This window comes from Teleopsis dalmanni, chromosome X, assembly GCF_002237135.1.
Source record: "Teleopsis dalmanni isolate 2A chromosome X, ASM223713v2, whole genome shotgun sequence".
Classification (NCBI taxonomy): domain Eukaryota; kingdom Metazoa; phylum Arthropoda; class Insecta; order Diptera; family Diopsidae; genus Teleopsis; species Teleopsis dalmanni.
The window spans coordinates 60,947,665-60,968,483 of record NC_051848.1 but is presented as its reverse complement, the minus strand read 5'-3'; the positions used below and the strand labels follow the sequence as shown (position 1 = coordinate 60,968,483).

Here is a 20,819-nt window from a genome sequence, read left to right as displayed (position 1 = left end):
TTAGCAATAAAACTTTCAATCATGATTTGTCGTATTAGTGAATGTAACTTGTTTACTTTCACAACTAGGTTATAAAGGGGGCCTCGCAATTCTGATGTCGCCGTCGTGCAGAGTTGGTCTAGCTCCGCCACTGCGTACAAGACCATTTTGAGCATGCTGTTTCACTAATTGGGTCTCATCAATTTTGCTTTAGAACTGGTCTTTATGAATGTTATCATTTTCGATATACCATGAATGTACTTTTAACCATCCTCAATATTTTACTGTATTATTTATAGTTTTTAAATTCTTTTTATAAGTTTAGACGAAATTTAAGTAATGAAAGAATGCTGAGGAGAGAACTAAGAAGGGACTCAGTCAGTCCTTACTATATTTGTAAACAGACCATTACATGGTCAGTGGTATGTACATAACGATCATCAGACTCATCATCTATGAGTTTTGTGTTTAGTGGTAGTCGTTGAAAAAACAAGCAGTTTCACTGTGTATAATGCAACTTAGGAAGGCCTAAATATGATGAGACCTAGAGTTTGTTTGCTGACTGGAGTACTAACGGGGTAATGCTTCAACAATGACGTGTTTTAACAAACTGGCAACTTTAAAGGCATCACAATGGATAATAGTTGTCTCCGGGTGTAAGGTGTTATGTGCGTGTCAGGTGTCTTTAAAACCTAACTTAACCTATTTCTGACTGATTACATCCTATCTGATATACATGTATCAATAATACTGTTTTCTTTAAGTAATATATATATATAATTTGTTTTAGAATGTCTGATATTTTTTTATTTAACTCTATTTTATTTTATTTTAAAATAACACTTATATGCATACATATCATACGAAAATAAAGTGTTTATATATTTAAAACTTATACAATACTATGTTCCCAAAGAAAATTTAGTCATTCTACTTGCTGTGTATACATATATAAAGCATTATACAATATTTTGGATAAAATTAATACAGCTGTCCTTGAGATGTTTACTGTATCGTTTTACTTTAAACGGAACATATGCTACTCTGTAAGTAGGTTATTTGGGCTACAAAATCATTCAGCATTTGCTGACCTTATTCTTTGCTAAAATATGTGGTGGTTTTTCCTTATCGTAATCGAATTAGATCAACGGGGCAACGTGGCTCTCCAGACTAGTTACGATCACGGGCCAATATAAGTCATTGTGCAGATTGGACGGACGCAGAACCAAGTACATACGTCTAAAGATTTTTTGAAAAGGAATAAAAACACAAAATACTGTCGCAGGCCGCACATACATATATAAACTGCGGACTACATGCGTCCCGTGCTTTGAATAGTCCTGCTTTAGACAACGAAAATGTAATACCTAGTTTTTTTTATTATATTTTTTATTATAATAATGTTTTCTACATTAGCAGTAATTCTTTCTTTCAGAGTATAACTTGAGAACTTTACCCAAGATATTAATCGAACCTGTGGCCAATTCTATTTTTACTCTTAATTTTAGCCTTACTACCAATTTTTTATAGTACGTCAAACTGCAACAATTTAATATTAGTAATTATTTTTAATCATTAACATTTAAAGATAAAAATACCTACAAGCTAGTCAACTCAGTTGTTACTAGCCCATTTCCAATATTTGACTTAAATGCTTTAGAAAATGATGTTAACGGAATTGTTTTTTCATTTTTCAATGTTTATTTTATCGTGTTAATGGGTATATAACATAATATCTATTTGCCTAAATTAGTGAAAATTAGTCTGGCTGTCCTTAAGGCTGGATGTACACCACTTCTTTCTATTTTTGTATTTGAGAGGGATTGTACACATGTGCAATACAGTGGACACACTAGATTAATTTCACTGACTGAAATGAAAACAGCCGTTTGATAAAAATGTCAAACCGCTGTTGACACGGCTAAAAAAGTAAGTAAGACAATATATATACAAATCTTTCCTTAGTTATTTTCTTTCATTGTATATTTCATACACACAAGCACCCAATAGTTGAAGTCTGATGAAATCTATCAAACAAAAAGACTCCATAAGATTCCATTATGAGCTAAATAAATTTATTTTTCTAGGTCCTTTGTTTAGAAGTGATCTCTATAATTTATGGAACAGTTCATATATATGAATTTTTAATCTGTTGCTTTAAGAAAAAAATTAATCTATTCAAATTAATACTCTTAGCACGATTCAGTGGTTCATATGAATGTTAAAGCAGATATGTACACGAACCTTTCATTTAACATACGAGTATAATAGCCATATTTAAGTAAGTTTATGTTGGGAGGGCCGCGAGCCCTTGGAAGCGGATACACAAGGCAACTTGTCTGATTGTAATTAACATGGAAAATGTCAGCGCAATCGCACAGCCTTCACGTGACACGCCTGGAAAGTCATATGGCACCCGCTAGGTAAGGAATTAATAGTGCGTGCGGCGAGTCCTATCCCCCCAACACTTTAAATCTGGGTTGTGCACAGAGTTTGACACTCGTCACGTAAAATCAGCCGCTAAGAAAAGGCGTAACGGCTCCTGGAGAGACATGATGCGTCTTTATAACTCATAACTTCCAAAGTCAATTTAGAAGGTCTTTAATCCAGAAGTTCAGAAATATTCATACGATGCAATATAAGTAGCAGCAAGATTGTGAAGATATGAAATGCAGCTTTAGTAAACACACTAGAGCACACTAGAGCTATTGCTAAACTATCGTGCCGAAGATACTCGTCTTTTTAGACGACCACATTCGTTTTTAATGAGAGTTACAACAATGAAATCAATATATGAATCTTTTGATCTTATAATATGTATATGGAAAATTAAACCTAAATACAGTATTATTAAATTAACACTATACTTCTCAAAGAATTAACAATTTTTGTTCAAAATATTTAGGTAAGTAATTAGAATCGTTATCTATTTCTTTTAGGCATTATTAAATAAAATGACTTAACTCTTAAAGTTAAGACTGTATCCAAAAGACGCTGTTGTTAACATATATGTTTCTTAATCGTGCAATATATCTAGTCCTTAATTTTCGTTTTTCATACAAAGTACGGTCCTTTAAAAAAACTAATTTTAATTAAACAAAATTAATTATCGGTATTCACTTAAGAAAATTTTTACTTTGACTTTAAAACAATACATATTTTACATTTAGTTTACCATATACTAATGGTAACTATTTTTAGGGGATTTAACTGACTATAAAAGTAATTTATTGAAATAATAACAAAAATTTTTATATTTTCATGTGCTTACATGCTCTTTATTATTATATAAGCAGCAGTAAGATAAATACAATTTTTTTTTTTTCATAATAAAGTATATAGTCATCTTATATAGAGGAATACATATTCTCATTTTTAGTGTATGTATATGTTGTGTTTATAGAATACAATGTGTAACTTAAATTAAATATTAAAGAAAAAAAGAAACAATATTTAAATTGAAGCATTTACGTTCAATACAATTACTTTCAACATTTCTTTTATTATTTTTTTCTTTCAAGTAATTATATTATATATGTCTTATATATATAAAATATTTAAAATTATTTAAAAGCAATATCTAAACTTCATATTTCTATGTAGACGTTTAAGCCTGAAAAGAGGGCGGGAATGCATTTTAGGACTGCCCAAACAAAAATAATGTAAATCAAATATTTCCTTTTGTAATTATTACAAATATAAAAAATTGTGCAGCTGACCTTTTTACGCATTACTCATCACCAGCTTTACGTGTGGATGCTAATAGATTAACAGCTGCAATGGCGTCTGGGAACAATGAATGATAGTTTATAAGTGGCACATATGCGGCTGTAATGACTCGTCCGGCAAACCAACGGCCATGCAGCGCATTAACAGCTAACACAGCAGTAGTTATACTAGGACATTTAACATAAACATTACCAGTTGCTGAACTTTTATCAACGTAAATGTGTAGAACTCCACCGTGTTTTGCACACTCATCAAGAACGTCATCGCGTATTTCAATGTCAAAATGGGGATTTGTTTCTGTTCGTGCATCAAACATGTTTGACAGCATTATGCATTGTGTCGCAATGGACGGTGACTGTGATTGTACCTGAGGTACAGGCTGAGGTGCCGTAGCTAGTAAAGCATTTGCAGCTGCTTGTGGCACTGCTAACCCTGCACCTTCAGCCAGCTTAAACATGAGCTGTAAACGACCAGTTGCTCCCAAATCTATACCGCTGCGGTCCATTTCATCTGTATCCAATGATGTTGTGTTCATATCTAAACGCTCTGTTACATTACCGACCTTCATTGGTCGACCTGCTAATTCGAAACCATTTAATTGTTCTAATGCTTTTTTGGCATCTTCAGCATTGTGATACTAAAAATTTACAATATTATTAAGTGAAACTTGTAATTATAAGATATAATAGTTACCGTTATAAACCCATAACCTTTCGAACGTCCTGTTTCGTTATCTACAATTAATTGTATAGAATCAATTTTACCGAAAGGTTCAAAGATACCGCGTAACATATCTTCAGTTATATTGAAATGCAATGAGCCCACATATAATCGCATTGGTCCCGTGTGATTTTTGGGCGTAAATATAGGTACAGAATTGGCTATGCGATTTTTTTCAGCTTGTGTATGTTGTACTGATATAGGAACCCCTAATAATTTTTGACCAGATAAACCTAGTGCAAGTGCAACAGATTCAGGATCCTTGAACTCAATATAAGCAATGCCCTTAAAACGTTTGGTCTTATTACATGTAATCAAACGAACATCACGGACTTTCCCAACACTTGAAAAGAACTCCTCTAAGTCACGTGCTCTTATACGCTGCGATAACTGCATACAAAATACTGTACGCGCATCCCGTTCTTCTGGACTGAGATCTGAGCGAGGCGAACGATCACCTAGTCCATTTGGTGGTGTACGGCCACGGCGAAACGGTCGAGGGGAGTAGCTTCGCCTTCGATTGCTGAAATAATTAATAAAATAAAAACAAAAAAATGAATGAAAAAAATGTTACTTCTCGACTTAACATACTTCTTTGTAGTGGCGATTATCTGTTGCTGTAAAGTGGCTTGGTTACTATAATACAGAAAAATACAAGAACATGTATAAGAAAATAAATTTTGAAGTAAAATTAGAAAAGATATTCTATAATTTTATTTAAAAAACTTTCATAAACAAAACAATATATGATTTGATACAATCAATTACATTGTCTAGAAAAATATAACATAACTATGTGAAGTAAAAGTATATTAATTCATATACTTCGAAATTTATATAATTATTCGTGTAACATAAAACGATTTGAAAAATTATTTAAAAATTAATATTCCAAGAATCTCTAAGGAATGATACATTCGATATCTGAGTAAACATAAAAGTATCACTACTACTAAATTTAAAAATCTATCTTAAACATTAAGTTTACTGCATAAAAGTGTACAGCTCGCCGATATTTTTAACATTAGTTATGGTCAGATATTTGAGTTTATCAATGTATCCGACTGGTTCTCATATATGTCCATCATTCTACACAATTAGGGGTAATATACAATCGATATGTTTTTCTTAGCTAATTGAAGAGAATTCAATCCTCCTTCCACTTGACCCCTATCTATCCTGTAACATATTCACTAAACCAGTAATGCTCACAATATTTTAATGAACGTTCAAAACCAATAGATAATAAAAATGATGTCACTATTTAAGTAAAACACTCAAAACAATTAACAATCAAATTCGGCACGTATTAAAAAACATTTGAAATTACAACTAATTTATTAATCGGATACTATAGATTGCAGTTTTAAATCAGTGTTGCACCTTCTACGAAAGGCACTAAATGATCATTATGGTGCAAGTGAAATATCATTGATTAAGACGTCTCCCGGAAATTCTTATAATCATAGGTATACAAAGTGCAGTCATGCCTATAAGTGTAAACAACTATGCGAAGTCCTACAGCAATACAACAAAATTTGCGAGAAATATTATGGGTTGGAGATCTCTACTTTAAACTGAACTCAATCAAATAAAATAAATTCCGATAACAAAAACAAAATTTATAATAAAAATAAAAATTTACTTTGAAAAATTTATATTTAATTTTTTCTTACCTTCGTTCGCGAGAACGTGAATTTTTATTTGAACGACTACGTCTACGTTCTTTTACAGGACTTAAACGGCGATCTTTAGATCTTTCACGCCTATCACGAGATCGGCTACGACGACGTTCTGAGCGTTGTCTGCTTGAACGTCTATCGCGTGACCTACTACGATTGCGTTCTTTGGACCGACTACGTTGGCGTCGATCTTTTGAGCGGCTGCGATTCCTTTCACGTTCTTTTGAGCGGCTGCGATTTCTTTCACGATCTTTTTCGCGATCAAAACCACGATCGCCACGGTCACCGCGATCGCCACGATCACCACGATCGCTGCGGTCAGCACGATCGCTACGGTCACCACGATCGTAGTCTTTTTCATAGTCTCGTTCGTGATCTTTTTCACGGTTACGATCACGATCACGTTCACGATCGCGTTCACGATCCCGGTCCCGATCACGTTCTCGATCACGTTCGAAGTCGCGATCAAAATTACGTTCCTTTTCACGTTCATTATCGCGATCACGATGAGTTTCGCGTTCTCTAGACGATTTGCGATAATCTTTTGAACGGTAACTGCTTTCTCCTTCCTTATAACGATCACTGTCTTTTGATTTATGCGCTTTACGATCTTCTGTTGGTCGGGAACCTGAACGACTATGACTGAAATATAAAAATGTATTTATTAGAAAATAACAAAATTTTATTTGTTTATTAAAAATAATATATTACAAACAGGGACCGAAAATAACATTTAATTCAAATTTTTTTATGAAAAAAGCAGCAACAAAAAGTTGTCTAAACTCATATTTAAGTATATTAGTTATCATTCTATTAACTTTTATCCTCAGTGTTATGCAAGCTTTTTATATATGAACATTTTTAAATAAAACTCAAAAAATAATAATTAAATTAGCTTTACCTATATTATATTCCTCAAAAATAATTATTTTATGTGCGTTTTATTTTATCGCGCAGAAGTAACTCTTAAAATTCTGTTTTTCATTTTAAAACGCACTAATAACTGTTACTTTTGCGTTATGAATATAAAAATCTCGAATAACTGGCAATTTCTGCCGAATATTTTTAAAAATGCAATTTTCATACAAGATAGTTGTTTTTGTAATTGCATATAAAATGTATTTAAGGGTTGGTGCGGGTAAAAATAATTTATTTACTATTGTTAAATATAGTGACCGAATTTTGAAATAAATATTTCAGACTATACATTTATAATTAAGTCTTTAAAATATTATATAAAGTTTTAGATCGGTAAGATTTTCAGATTTGATCGTTTTTACTGACAAAATAAAACAAAAATAATACAGAAATTGGCAATCTAAATCTATAACATTTTGAACTTTACATCCAATGCCTTTCCGACTCTTCATTTACTTTATCTTTCGCAGGTCTTCTGCAATTAATATAAATTAATATTAATTTATATTTTATATAATATATTTTTTATAAATTATATATTTATAAAGTATGTCCCAAAGATAAATGGAACCATAAAATGACAAAGATTATAATCATTGTTATAGCAATTTAGCACTTTTAAAACTTTTACAAAGATCGGAATATAATACTAGTCACAAAATTAGTTACATAAAAAGTATAAAAAGTCAATTAAATATAAATAAAACTTATACGTATATATCTATTAGCTTACCTTGTACGACCACGTCGGCCACCATTACGCTCATAAGATTCTGTGCGTTCCTGTGTGCTATGGGTTGAATTGTAGTAATATTCGTCTCTTCCTTCCTTATCAGTTGTATGAGAGGAGTTCTATGAGAGTCGCAATATATGACAGAATTGACGTACAAGAAGGTACGACATCAAATACGTTCGTAAAAAGTTTAATTAAATAAGAGAAAGCAAATTATAAGATATTAGTTAACTCTCTGTAAATATAAAGTAAAAAATATAAGTGTAACAATGGACGAGCAGGAAAACTTTCCATCCATCCATTGTTTTTAGTAGTTTATATATAAAATTATATTTGGTAATAATGATATATATGTTATGTCGAATACACTTAATTAGAATATTCATATGAAACCTTCGCTCGGCGGCGAAATGGCACTCACAAATATTCAAGCAAATATCGTTTATCGAAATAGCTGAGTTGGTTTGGTCTGATATATTCATTTTTGGGTAGTAGATAGTAAATCCTGTTTAATATAAGTGCTGCCCAGATGCAAATATGTTCGATAATCTGAAATTTAGTTCACGTTCAGTTTTGTATTTTAATAACTTTGTGGAATTTTTTATTTTTTATGATTGTTTTGCTTTCTTATATAAACGTCTTATTTTTATTTTTTTTTTTTAACGGATAAAGAAAAAAAAAAAATTTTTTTTTTTTTTTTTTTTTTTTTTTTTCAAAAAGTGTTTATGCATTTGTTAAAAATACATACTTTTTTTTTTGCTTAGTTATTTTTTTTTATAAGGCGAGTTCTTGGCGCATTCAAAACTTACCAATGGTCTCCGGCTTTTATGTGTTTAGAATGACCAAAACAATCACTAGCAACAAACTGAGCTTATACGATTTCTGCAAAGACATTTCACCCTTAAGTTTATTTTTTGTTTATTTCGTGTTTTATGTATTTTTGTTGTTTTAAGTATCCAAGTTTGGTTGTAGAAATAGAAAACTATCTAATTCTCCTTAGAAGCATACGTCAATAATGAGCGCTGCATGGAGATTGAATAGGTCAATGTCTTAAGTAATGTTATTAACTTCAGCTCAAAAAGTACACAGCATAGATTATTAAAAATATTCTAAAAGAAATGTAAAAAAAAAAAAATGTTGTATCTTGTTGTCTATAGTGATCCTCAAAATACAGCAAATTTTTCAAAGACTAACTCAGAAGAAATCATCGCATTACAATACTATATAAGTCTAAAGCAATGGATTCAATGAGGTTTTTGCGACAAAAACTTTTAAGGGCGATTTCACAGACGTAATTCAAATCTCAAAACTGACATATATAAATTATGTCAGTTCAATTGATGTATGTATATAAGTATGAGTTGTGTCAGAATTGAGATTTTGTTAGGACTGTAAAATTAGCCCCTAAAATCAAATCCTATTCTTGAATCTCAACAAAAGATAAATAAATTCATCAAATAAATATATTCATAAATTTATTTTAATATAAATCCGCACAAAACTCTATAAAGAAGGGAATATAGTTCAATTTTATAAATTAGACGATAATTATTAGGAGAGACAAGGTTACACTACGATCTATAAGATATATTATGCTATAGATAAGACGATAAAAACAAATTTCTTATATACAAAGTATATTTGGAAAAAGCGACGCTCTATTTTCATTATCTGACAACTATATATATAGTGGTTATAAATATTTTTAACAGAGTGTGGACGTTTGTATTTGGATACTTGGATATTATTCTGTTAAAAATATTTATAACCACTAGTGGGTATTGAATATGAAAATTTTCCAAAGCTACCTACAAATATTGACGACCAAGTGGCGCTCACCACACCAGTTCAAGTATGTTTTGGATAATTTTATAATTAACTCCAACTTCTTCATAGCGAATCAGCACGGCTTTAAAGACAATCACTTCGAAATTATGATTTTAGAAAATTATTGTAAAGCGAAAAATTGTATATATAAGATTAATTCGTAATAGTGAGAGCTTTGTTTTATAGCAGTTTGTTAAAGAGAAGTTCTATTATTTATATAAAATATTTACAATACATGAAAATGAAAGCTTACAAAGTTTTTTTTTTTTATATTTAAGTTTCATACAAGTCTTAAACAGCAAAACTATTTAACAATAATGTCGTAAGAGTTGAGTTGTAGTTTCAAAATGGTTCTAAATCTCTTTTTCTGGGAACTAATATTAATAAATCTATTCTATCAATACAAATTTTTGAGTTACCAATGTAATATGCATGTGACCTGATAAAATGAGTTTTAAATAATCTGTACTTGTAACTTTTTGAGTAGAAGCATTTAATAAGATACATAAAAGAAAGTACTGGCACCAAAAAAAAAAAAAAATTGCCTAAAACTATTGTTCATAAAATTGATATTAAAACAAACATTAACCTATAAAACACCCAAATAAATGTTATAATTTTGGGAGAAATTAAATTTTTTTTTACATATAATATATATTGTTATAGATATTAGAATGATTTGGTATACTATCATAAAGATCTGCTATCTTTAACTATATCCACATATTGAGAGAACTGCTTTATCAAACTAATTTGATTTAGTGCTTCAAATTTAGTTCGAGAATTACAATGTACAATGAACGAGCATTCAATGTATTTTCGAATTCGAATATTTGAATCGATCATTTTAAATGTTCGAATATATTTAAGCTGCTCGAACAGCTAATTTGCTTAATGCTTTGCTTTATTTCATTATGTTCTATACAAGCAAATGCAAATGCTCGAACTCTAACATATTCGAACATCAAAATGCTTGAAGCTTCGAACAACTGGAATAATATTTGAAACACTAATTTTTTCTCTCTCAACTAGAAATTGTTATAAACATTCGTGAACTGTAATAAATACATATTGAACATTCATAGCAAAACATTTTTTCTATCTTGTGTCACAGCCACACATATTAAAAAAGGGATTAAATAGGGTTTTCTACAATATTATACTAAATCAATACATTTTTTACTTTTAAAGATTAAAAAGTGTTTAAATAGATTTTATTAAGTATATTAAAATATAATAATTGATTTTAAATAAATGTTAACTGTTATAATAATCTTATTCTTGCATAGTAGGCTAGGTTAGGTTATACCGGCGATCCTAGGAGAATCCGCATAGGCCTATAGGTGCATTGTGCTATTGTATTATTTAAAACACAAGGGTTAAAACCATCAAGAAGCTTTGGTTCTTGCATAGAAGATAAAATTTTTTTTTAATTCTACATTAAATTATTTCATAGTGATTCCTTTTAAATATATATATTTTAAAGTACAAAATGGTTTTTAAACTAAACTTAAATCTGTTTATTTGGTAAATTGTATAAATATATTTTAAACTATTAAACATATTTCGAACAAAGTTAAACAATATATTTATTTTTCAAAATAAATTCTTTTGAAAAGCATATAAATATTTATGAGAATATTTACTATATGAATATAAAAAAAAAATATTGTTTTCTATTATTTTTTGAAGTCATTAAACCTAAAATATTAGGTAATTATTTTAGCAAGACTAAAGTAATATACTGTGCTAATTTATGTAATTGAATAAATTTTTATATTAAAACACTTTTAATCTCTTAAGTAATGATTTAGTAAAATATTGAGGTACCTTTCATATTATATTAAGCTCTTTTACTAAAATCGTTGAAATGTTCCATAAATAATGATTATCCTGTTACTTCAATCCAAGTATGTCATCAAGCCTAGGGAGTAACAATTTATAAAATTTTTTAAATCAACTAATTGGATAAAAATTTATACATATATAAAAATACATATATTTTTTTATAAATTTATGTCTAGCCGTAATTTTCAGTAACTATCAAGTCTGCTGAAACGCTTTTACACATTGTTTCCTTTTACATTATGAAATACTTACATATAAGTACATATTGTAGCAGTAAACGTTCACATTAAGCATCATAGCCAGATTCACTCAAGATATTCTCTATCTATGGGAATAGGCAAAAGGAATTATTAACGACTTTTTAACTCAAAGAGAGGCTGGGCTACTTTTGTTCTAAAATTTATCTTCATTAAAGAATGACCATTTAGTTTATTATTAAAATATTTTTAATATTATAATGTATATAATATATAACAGGTAAAAAAAAATTTTTACTCCACATTAGCGAAAATTTGTTATTTATTTTATTAAAATATTTTAAATAAAAATAAATTATAATATATAAGAATAGTGTATATAAATTTATAATATAATAAAAATAATAAAAACAAAAAAAATCAATAAAAAAAAAATAATAATAAAAATATCAAAAAATTATAATAAAAAAAAACAATAAACATAAAATAAAATTATAAAAATTTAATATTTAAATTATTATTTCCAATATACAAAAATTATATATTTTTAATAAAATTTTTTTTGTTTGTTTATATAGTTATTTCAAAACATATATCTGTATAATGTTTCTTTATTATATTAGAAGTAAGAAAACCCTTCTCTTCATCCCTAACAAATAGTTTATACACAATGAAGGCACATATATAATAATCCATTAGGAATCAGTTAATTTCTGTATTATTTTATTTAAATATTTGAATTTACAAAATTTTATTTTTTTTTAGAAATTTACTATACTATAATCAATCTCCGATTTATTACAGCATATAATTTTTGTTTATAAGAATAAAAGTTATTCGGAAGTAAAGCTATCTTAAAGACAGATCAAAATAGGTGCAGATATAATTATTATTCTCCGAAATCAATGAATATGATCTATATCGTTGATCGTTGATTTAATAAAATTTTTGCTGTTCATTCAAAGAGCTAAGGGAAGACTTAACACTTTAAAGCACTTATAGCCAAATTAAAACCAATCGTTTCAGTTTTTATTAGCGATATATCAACAGTATAGGTTTAAGTAAGATTTAAAATTTGTTTAGCAAACAGATTGGAATAAAATTCAAAATACATTATTCGAATTAACAAATTTCAACTAATATTTATATAGATTAGGTTATACCGGCGATCCCAAGGGATTCAATTAGACCTATAGGTCTGTTGTGTTACCGTATAATTAAAAACTCAGGAGTTAAGACCACTTAGAACCTTTGGCAAAGCTTATAATTCTATTTAAAGGGAGATCTTGCATTTCGCCAAGATCTTGAAAAAAGAAAGTCCCTAAAGTGGTAAGGCAGCGCCATGCATGCTGGATAGAAACAAAGCAGATGTGAGGCACTTTCATCGTCCTCTCCACAACTGTGGCAGGTATGATTGGAAGGGAGATTTAATCTTCTAGCATGGTTACCTAAAATATTTATATAAATAAGCAAAAAAAAATGAATTCTGATTGTTCAGGTAATCAGTCAACTGTTTGATATATTCATATCAAATATATATTTAATATTTAATAAAAATTCCCAGAAAGGTTATATGCAATGAAGCAGTCAAGTATCAAAACTCTAAACATTTTTTTAGTTATTTACTTATTGTAAGACTTTAAAGTTATTAAGTCTTTCACTTCAGTAATCTCTGCAATAGCTCTAAGCTGGATCTAATAATGTTAAAAACATTTACATTGATCACATATTCAAAATTTAATTATAAGCACCATAAAATAAAAATTGAGCGCAGTTTAGCATTAGTATTTTAAGTTGATAGCATTCAGCTATTACGAAATGAAATATTTTAAAAAACCTTATGAAAATTATAATAGTAGTCAATAGACACGTGAAAAAAATATATGTATGTACTTTATTTATAAAACATTCTCTTTTCTTATTAATTAATGGGAACATGCGTAATATGCTTAACACAAGCTTACATTTTTTTAACAATAATATACCTTCGCCTTCAGCTGCGAAGATATACTTCTGTTGTGAATGTAGATATCTGAGTAATTTATTGAGATTTAAAATAAACCAATGGAGAATTATAATTCAAACACAAATAGTAGGTGAACAAGCAAAGCAAAATACTATATACTATACTATATTTATAAATTAAAACATTGTCTTTTGTTAAGATTTGCACAAAATGAATACATATATATAAATCACACATAATTGAAGTATAATTAGTAACATAAATATAAAAAATACAGAAAGTAGAATATGTGTATGAAGTTTATTTATAAACTAAAACATTCTCTTTTGATAACATAACTTAATGGAAGTTATGCATTACATGTTTCACACAAGCTCACATTTTATTTTAATCAATAAGCACTGCGAAGATATACTTCTGTTGTGTTTCTAGAAATCTAAATAAGTTATTAAGATTTAAAACAAAACTAATGGAGAATTATAATTGAAGCACATTAGTAAGTAGATACATAAAGCCATATATATATGTTGTGCGTTTATATACTAATACATTGTTGCTAATGTTTTTTATTCGATGTTTTTTTACTAGATGTTTATAATTATATATACATGATTATGTATACATAATTATGTATACATTGTATACATAAAAATATAAAAACAAGTAAATATACATATACATACATGTATAATATTTATATATTAATGTATAAGACACGTTATCTATTGAAGACTATGGAGACAAACGGATTGTGAAAAACTTTATTGTAACCCTGAATAAAAATTAACACATAAACAGACGAACATAGTTAATATTATATTCCATTCTACTAATTTATTTATTTGATTCTATATATAAAATATGTATGTCGTTGTATTCTTCATTGCATTACAAACATGTCATTGAACTCAATATACATTTTATACTGTGAGTTTGAATATTTATTTAAATATACAAAAATAACAATATATATATAATATAATGTCCCCTATTATATATATGTCAGAGTTAGTTCCTTGATCTAAGAAACAGTATATTTCATACAATGTCTAATATTATATATATATATGTCAGAGATAATTCCTTGGTCTAAGAAATTAAAAAAGTCGTATATTTCCTATTAACTGGATTCTTGATGTCAAAAAAGTCTACCCGAAAAAAAAACTTTAAATGATGACGAAAACCTCAATAACTCAAAAATGACTTATCCGATAAGTCTGATTCTGATTTAATACTTTTAACTAAAGAGAAAACTTACTAATTAAAAAGAGCTCTTCACCAAATGAGTTCATTAACTGTCGAAACGATTAGATCAATATACATTTAAAATAAAAGACAGATAATTCTGAAATAAAATACTAGACAAGGTTATAAGTATTTTAGGAATAAAAAAAATAAATGCTCATCTCAAGAATAACGGTTTTAAGAAATTGTAATATGCACACAAAAACGTTATAAAGATAAATGAAATAATCGCATACTACGTCTCTAACAGCAGAGATTTAAGAGTGACTAGATATATGTTCCTCCAAGCGCCTTTTTCGGTTGGTGAATTAGAGATTCAAAATGTTAAAAGTGGGTTTCGAAATACTCCCTTTCATAATGTATACGTCAAAATATGCTAACATCCCGAACATTTTTAATAAATCAAAGATTTTTGTTTAGTAACTTGTGATATTTTGAAACCATTTTAATAACAACAAAAAAAAAAAAGATCTTCATAAATGTATTAAACATTACTTTTAGTTTGGAAAACATCTGTGAATCTTTACTGTTACTCCGAAATTCTTCAATTCATTATTAAAATATATTGCGATAATGAAGTAAAAATAATACAACAATATCTTATGGTGTTTTTATAATTCTGTTTATAACAATGAATCATAAATCAAACACAATGTTTTTGTTGTTGTATCCGTTCATTTATGAAGCAAGTGCCATGAAATTAATTACAAAAACATATAGATAATGGTATCGTTAGAAGAGCGAAGAGTATTTAGAAGAAGGAATGGATTGGAGAAGCATTTTAGATTCTGCGTGAAAATTGTCAACATACGACGGTAGCCGGTCATAGTCCGCAAAGCCGTATTCTGAATGTATTGATGTTATTCCATTGCGTGTTACAGAGTTGTAGGGTCAATACTGAAGTTGCATAGACCTCAATAGAAATTGTTTAAGAGCCTTTAACACGTTATTGGTAGATTTCAGCCAACTGCACATCGCTGTGACATGCGAAGAAAAAGTCAACAGACTAATGAGTGCAACGCCCATGATTTAAGATTTTATGTTGAAAGGATAAAGAGAACGGCAGGGGACTTTGTTGGTATTAAGTCAAGATTTCTATTACGAAATAATAAGGCCACATTGGAAAGGTATACATTTATTGTATTTCACAATGTAGAGGGGTCCTGGTCCGTAGCTAGAATTGTGCAATCGTTGGTATATGATACGACTCTGAATTCTTCAGAATGGCCTGGGAGTTTGCACAGTCAGAGATTGGAAAAGGTCGGAAGGAAAACATTGTCCACCACAATTACTGACAATACTGGCAGTACCTAGTACTACTCATAAGCTATAAAAAAGAAGATAGTGAAGTTAGTAGTTAAGATGTGCTTAAGAAAATTTAAGTACGGCATAAATATAAACGAAGACACCAAAAAAAAAAGATTAATTTGGTTAATTTAAAAAATTTAATCGAAGACGAAATCCATAGAAGTTTAAACTACAAACTATTGACTGACAATTAACAATGATAATACATTATTATTCTCCACTCCATTATATATTATTGATCTCAGCAATCACTGTGGATGATTATTTTCTTTTTATATTTTTCGTCCTTGATTGAATTTTTCAAATTACAACAATAACAATAATTGTAATTATTATATTTTAATATATATCATTATCAATAACTAATATATTCTAATAAATGTATTTCAATATGTAGAACTTATTAAAATAGTTTTGCGTAGAATAATGGATAATTAAATTCCAGACAACAGGATAGACAGACATAAAATTTACAGGAGCTCCACTCCTTAAAGAGAAAAAAACTAGAATATACAAAATTATTATAAAAAAAAATTTAATATTCAAATCTACAGAGCAGTCCTTAAAAAAATTAAATTTAATATTATGCAAAAAATTTCAAAACACAAAATCGATTTAGCATTTAAAATGGGAAAAGTATTTTTTCTTTGGTGACATGCATAGATTTGATAAAATAAAGTCTTAAAATATAGAATGTAAGTATATTCAATATACGATAGGTTTTTTATTTATAATAGGATTCGTTCGTAAAAGTAGATTTACTATAATCATTCTTAATACACGTGAAAACGCATGCTAGAAACCAAAAACCAATACCATTGGCAAAAGTTAATTGCTTTCCCGAAATTATAATAAATCTGCATTTTAACACCAATCAGCTGTTTTTGAAAAACATACGAACACAGAAACATATTTTTATGTAACAAAAATAGTTATCATGAAAAAAAAGCGAGGCAAAATAGTGAATTTATTGCTTAATCAAGAAGTATCAAGAGGAATGAAGATTAGTTTCCGAAACCTACTTTTGGAGAAAAAGGTTTGAAAAGCATAAACACAGCAAGAACTTAATATAGATAAGCATTTAATAACCATTAACTCGTACTGTGTGAACAAGCTTTAAAACACAAGATAAATTATTAGATTATACCTTGTTTCCACTGCTTACTCAGTAAGTTACTTAAGCAGAGAGCTTCTGTTTGTTTAGAAAAACTTCTCATTTCTTCAATTTCGTAAGCTCCTCAATAATATATTATACAAAAAGTTAAAAATATAATTGATATATTAAATTATTTGCATACATATTATACAAATCTATTATATATTCAATTAATATAAATTAAGATTTTATGAAATACTGACTTTCTCAATGCGTTTGTTTACAGCTCAGCTGTCGTTTGTTTACATTTTACAAATAAAACATATGACAAATATTTCAAATTTCAGTAATTTTATGTTTGGTAAAGACATATCACTAAATTATTGCGAAATATTTATTTAAAATTGGTGTTTTCTATTAATAATGTTATAACTCAAATAATAGTAAAATTTGGTAAAAATGCATATCGTGCAAGAAGTTCTTCTATGCCAATGAACTATTAGGATCTCCTATCTTTGAAATATAGGAATAGATAAAATTCAATACCAGCCTATAAGCAGATCTTCATAAGCTAATCACCTACAGCACGAAAAAAAGGCAACTTTATTTACCAAAGAAATATATATGGTATAGTGAACTTATAGTAAGTTATGTTTTCCACAGAAATTGTTACATTGCATTTAACAATAGTTGTAATTTTTTCTTTTAGAGTAGCAAAAAAAAAAAAAATACTCGCAACTTATGAAAGAAAACATGTAAAGCAACAACAATGCTCTTAAAAGAGTTAGGTTTTACTCGTATAAAATTTAAGACTAAAGTTTTAATGCGGCCAAATTCAAAAATCAGTCTATTGTGAATGTTCACTGAATACCAGAATCAATGGTATTTTTTTCCTGCTCTGAAAAAAAATACGGCTAATGATATTAAAAAGTCCAATTTTCAATGATTAAATTGCAATGGATAGTGTACCAGTTCACAGTGTCCACTTAACTTGATGTCTACATTTTCTAGACTTTGCCGAGATTTTTTGTTCGAACGCACACTTTTTATTTTCGAATTTTGTCTGCAAGCAAAAATTTGTGTGCGTTAGTAAGAAAGTGAATATGACCAAACATTTTCGAAGTGTGACGCAGGGTAAATAAAACAACATCGTTGTTGTTGCAAATTGTTTTTAAAACATTACAAAATTGAGCATTTTCCAATGCGTATAAGAACAAGTAATTAAAAAAAATTGATTTACGATATTGTACTGTATTACATTAAAAGTTGGTAAGTTTTTTAGCGAAACGGCATGATCGTCTTATTTCAACCGCACATTTAGCCTCCCGAAAATTGTATGCACGGTAGCTCCCGACAAGTTAAAGGACGATCAATAATTGTTCTCATTAAACAATACTTGTAACTGATTTTTTGGCTAAAAATTAGATTTTTACTGTGCATCAACCCATGCTTCTCTAATACGACAACTTGCGAATTTAATCTTTTCGAAAACATGAATTTGCTGAAGTATGAAAAGTATTGTATGAACACAGAAACCATCCGAAAGGCTTGTGCCGAAATCCTGAAGATTTGTCATTTCAGACGTATTAATTTCTGTTATGAAATTCTGTTAGTACCTCAGTGAAGGATCTACCTTACTGGTACCGAAAATTGCCATTAGATGGTCACACTGCAAAGATCTATTTATAGAAACTACTATTTACTTTGAAATGCTTTTTGCATATCAGGTTTTATATTCAATATTTACATTATTTTAAATAACATAATCTTTATTAGTAAAGATCTAAGTATTTCACCTTAACTTTACCCGTAACACAAGTTCACAATAAACAATACTAGCAAATCTTTATAAATATTTTTGAATAAATTTATTTAATAAGTCGCATCCTTACTTATCAAACAACACTTTTCCTACGATCTTTTAAAGAAAACTTCAAAAATTATAAACCAAATAGTAAAAAAAATAAAATATATATATTCACTTTTGCTGCACTACTGCAAGATCGTTTTGACATAAAATCCTGCTATTGTGAATGCTATCATATGACGCTTAATTTAATGGAGCGATAATTATAGCTTTACATAGAACCACACTTTGGATCTCCCATCTACAGATCAGATCAGTAACATTTTTGAATAAAAAATAGAATTGCACATTTAATTGTGTTAATTTTTGTACTCATTCTTACAACGAGACCACTAAATTTGTATATCGAATGGATTTGTTGTAAATTTTTATCACAATAATCGATGTCAAAAGAGTATAAGTATGTATTTATAGTATTAATATCACTGTCATTTTATACAACGACAAATGTAGAATTTACCCAAGGAAAATGTAAAATAATTATGTATGTCGATTTTCTTACATTTTTCATGTATGGTGCCTCTAGCATGGCTTCCACATCGAAATCTTCGGCCATTTTCACTGCTCCTGTGTTTCCGTTTGCTTAATTCTCTGATGAAAATTTCTAACGACAGCAAAAACGTTTTTAACAATTTTTTGACTTTTTAAAATTTAAGTTCACTTACAAAGTTTATTTTTAATATATACAATTTTTCTTTATTTTATTTATTATATATTCTGCGGTTTTGAAACAGACGATCCCGATTGCTTAAAAAATTTTCAGTTGAACAAATGAAACGATGTATTACGAATGAACACGACCATGTGTGTATAATCAGTTTTCAGTTTCGAACATCGAAAAATACTATTGATTTCTATGTTTGCTGTGTTCGTAAAATTTACAAAATTGTATTTATCATTAAAATGTTCATAAACTTAGTCATAAGTAATATTTTTCTTCATGCACATAATCATAAGTAATCAATTAAATAACATATTTTAATATAAAAAGTATGTATACATTTATATATATAGAAAATATAAAATATATTTTTATAGAAATAGAATTTAAAGATCATTAAAATCTCAAGTATTAGAACAAAAAAGCGATAACTTTTGTTACTAATTATTCGATAATTTTTCAATTTCCTCAGAAATATAACACAAACTATAGAATTTTAGGACATTAAAAACTTAAGTTCTAAAGTTAAAAAACGATAACTTTTCTTATTAAATTTTCGACAGTTTTTATGTATCCTCCGAAATATTTCGAATTTGTTATTAGTTTCCTTACAAAACAAACTAGTTCAATCTAACAATTCGAAAAATGTTACAAATTCGATATATTTTATAATAATATTCTCTTTGCCACATTTCTCTGTTGAAAATGTTATGACTTTCGTTAGAAAAACTATGGCAAAAATGATATATGGCAGCTGTGTTCTTGGGTTGGTGTCTAGGCTATGTAGATCATGCAAAAATGTCATGTTCGAAAGATATTTTATTTTCGAATTTTATTTGCGAATATTAACTTGTGGGAGTTTGGCATTATCGAACAAAAATACGATCAAACAAATTGAATAATGTTTGAAATTTTATTCTACATAAAATGCTTTGATTAATAATGTCTTTAAATATGTAAATAGTGTGTGTTAAATATAGCCATAGTGCATTAAACTTGTTATACTTAATGCTATTATTTATATATATTAATGAATATTAGAG

The 20,819-nt window shown here is 28.4% G+C and overlaps 1 protein-coding gene across 2 annotated transcripts; it reads right to left on the bottom strand.

Moving 5' to 3' along the window:
* Positions 1-3,306: 3,306 nt before the first annotated feature.
* On the bottom strand, positions 3,307-19,908 carry LOC119662560 (RNA-binding protein 39). Of its 2 annotated transcripts, XM_038072198.1 has the most exons (7): positions 19,781-19,908; positions 19,618-19,719; positions 7,762-7,880; positions 6,105-6,752; positions 5,020-5,064; positions 4,402-4,951; positions 3,307-4,345 (listed from the first exon to the last, which is right to left on the bottom strand). In XM_038072198.1, the coding sequence occupies exons 2-7, from the start codon at positions 19,669-19,671 to the stop codon at positions 3,710-3,712; spliced, it is 2,052 nt and encodes a 683-aa protein (XP_037928126.1). In that variant the 5' UTR covers positions 19,672-19,719; positions 19,781-19,908; the 3' UTR covers positions 3,307-3,709. The 2 variants fall into 2 exon arrangements, with proteins under 2 accessions (XP_037928126.1, XP_037928127.1); XM_038072199.1 differs by lacking the exon at positions 5,020-5,064.
* Positions 19,909-20,819: the final 911 nt, after the last annotated feature.

Bases quoted from the DNA above. Each gene is read 5' to 3' on its own strand.
- LOC119662560 (XM_038072198.1), bottom strand. From the start codon at position 19,671: ATGGCCGAAGATTTCGATGTGGAAGCCATGCTAGAGGCACCATACATG. The intron at 5,065-6,104 runs GTAAGAAAAAAT...TCTGTATTATAG, and splicing joins TCACGTTCTCGCGAACGAAG to TAACCAAGCCACTTTACAGC. The intron at 4,952-5,019 runs GTATGTTAAGTC...TAATTATTTCAG, and splicing joins ATAATCGCCACTACAAAGAA to CAATCGAAGGCGAAGCTACT.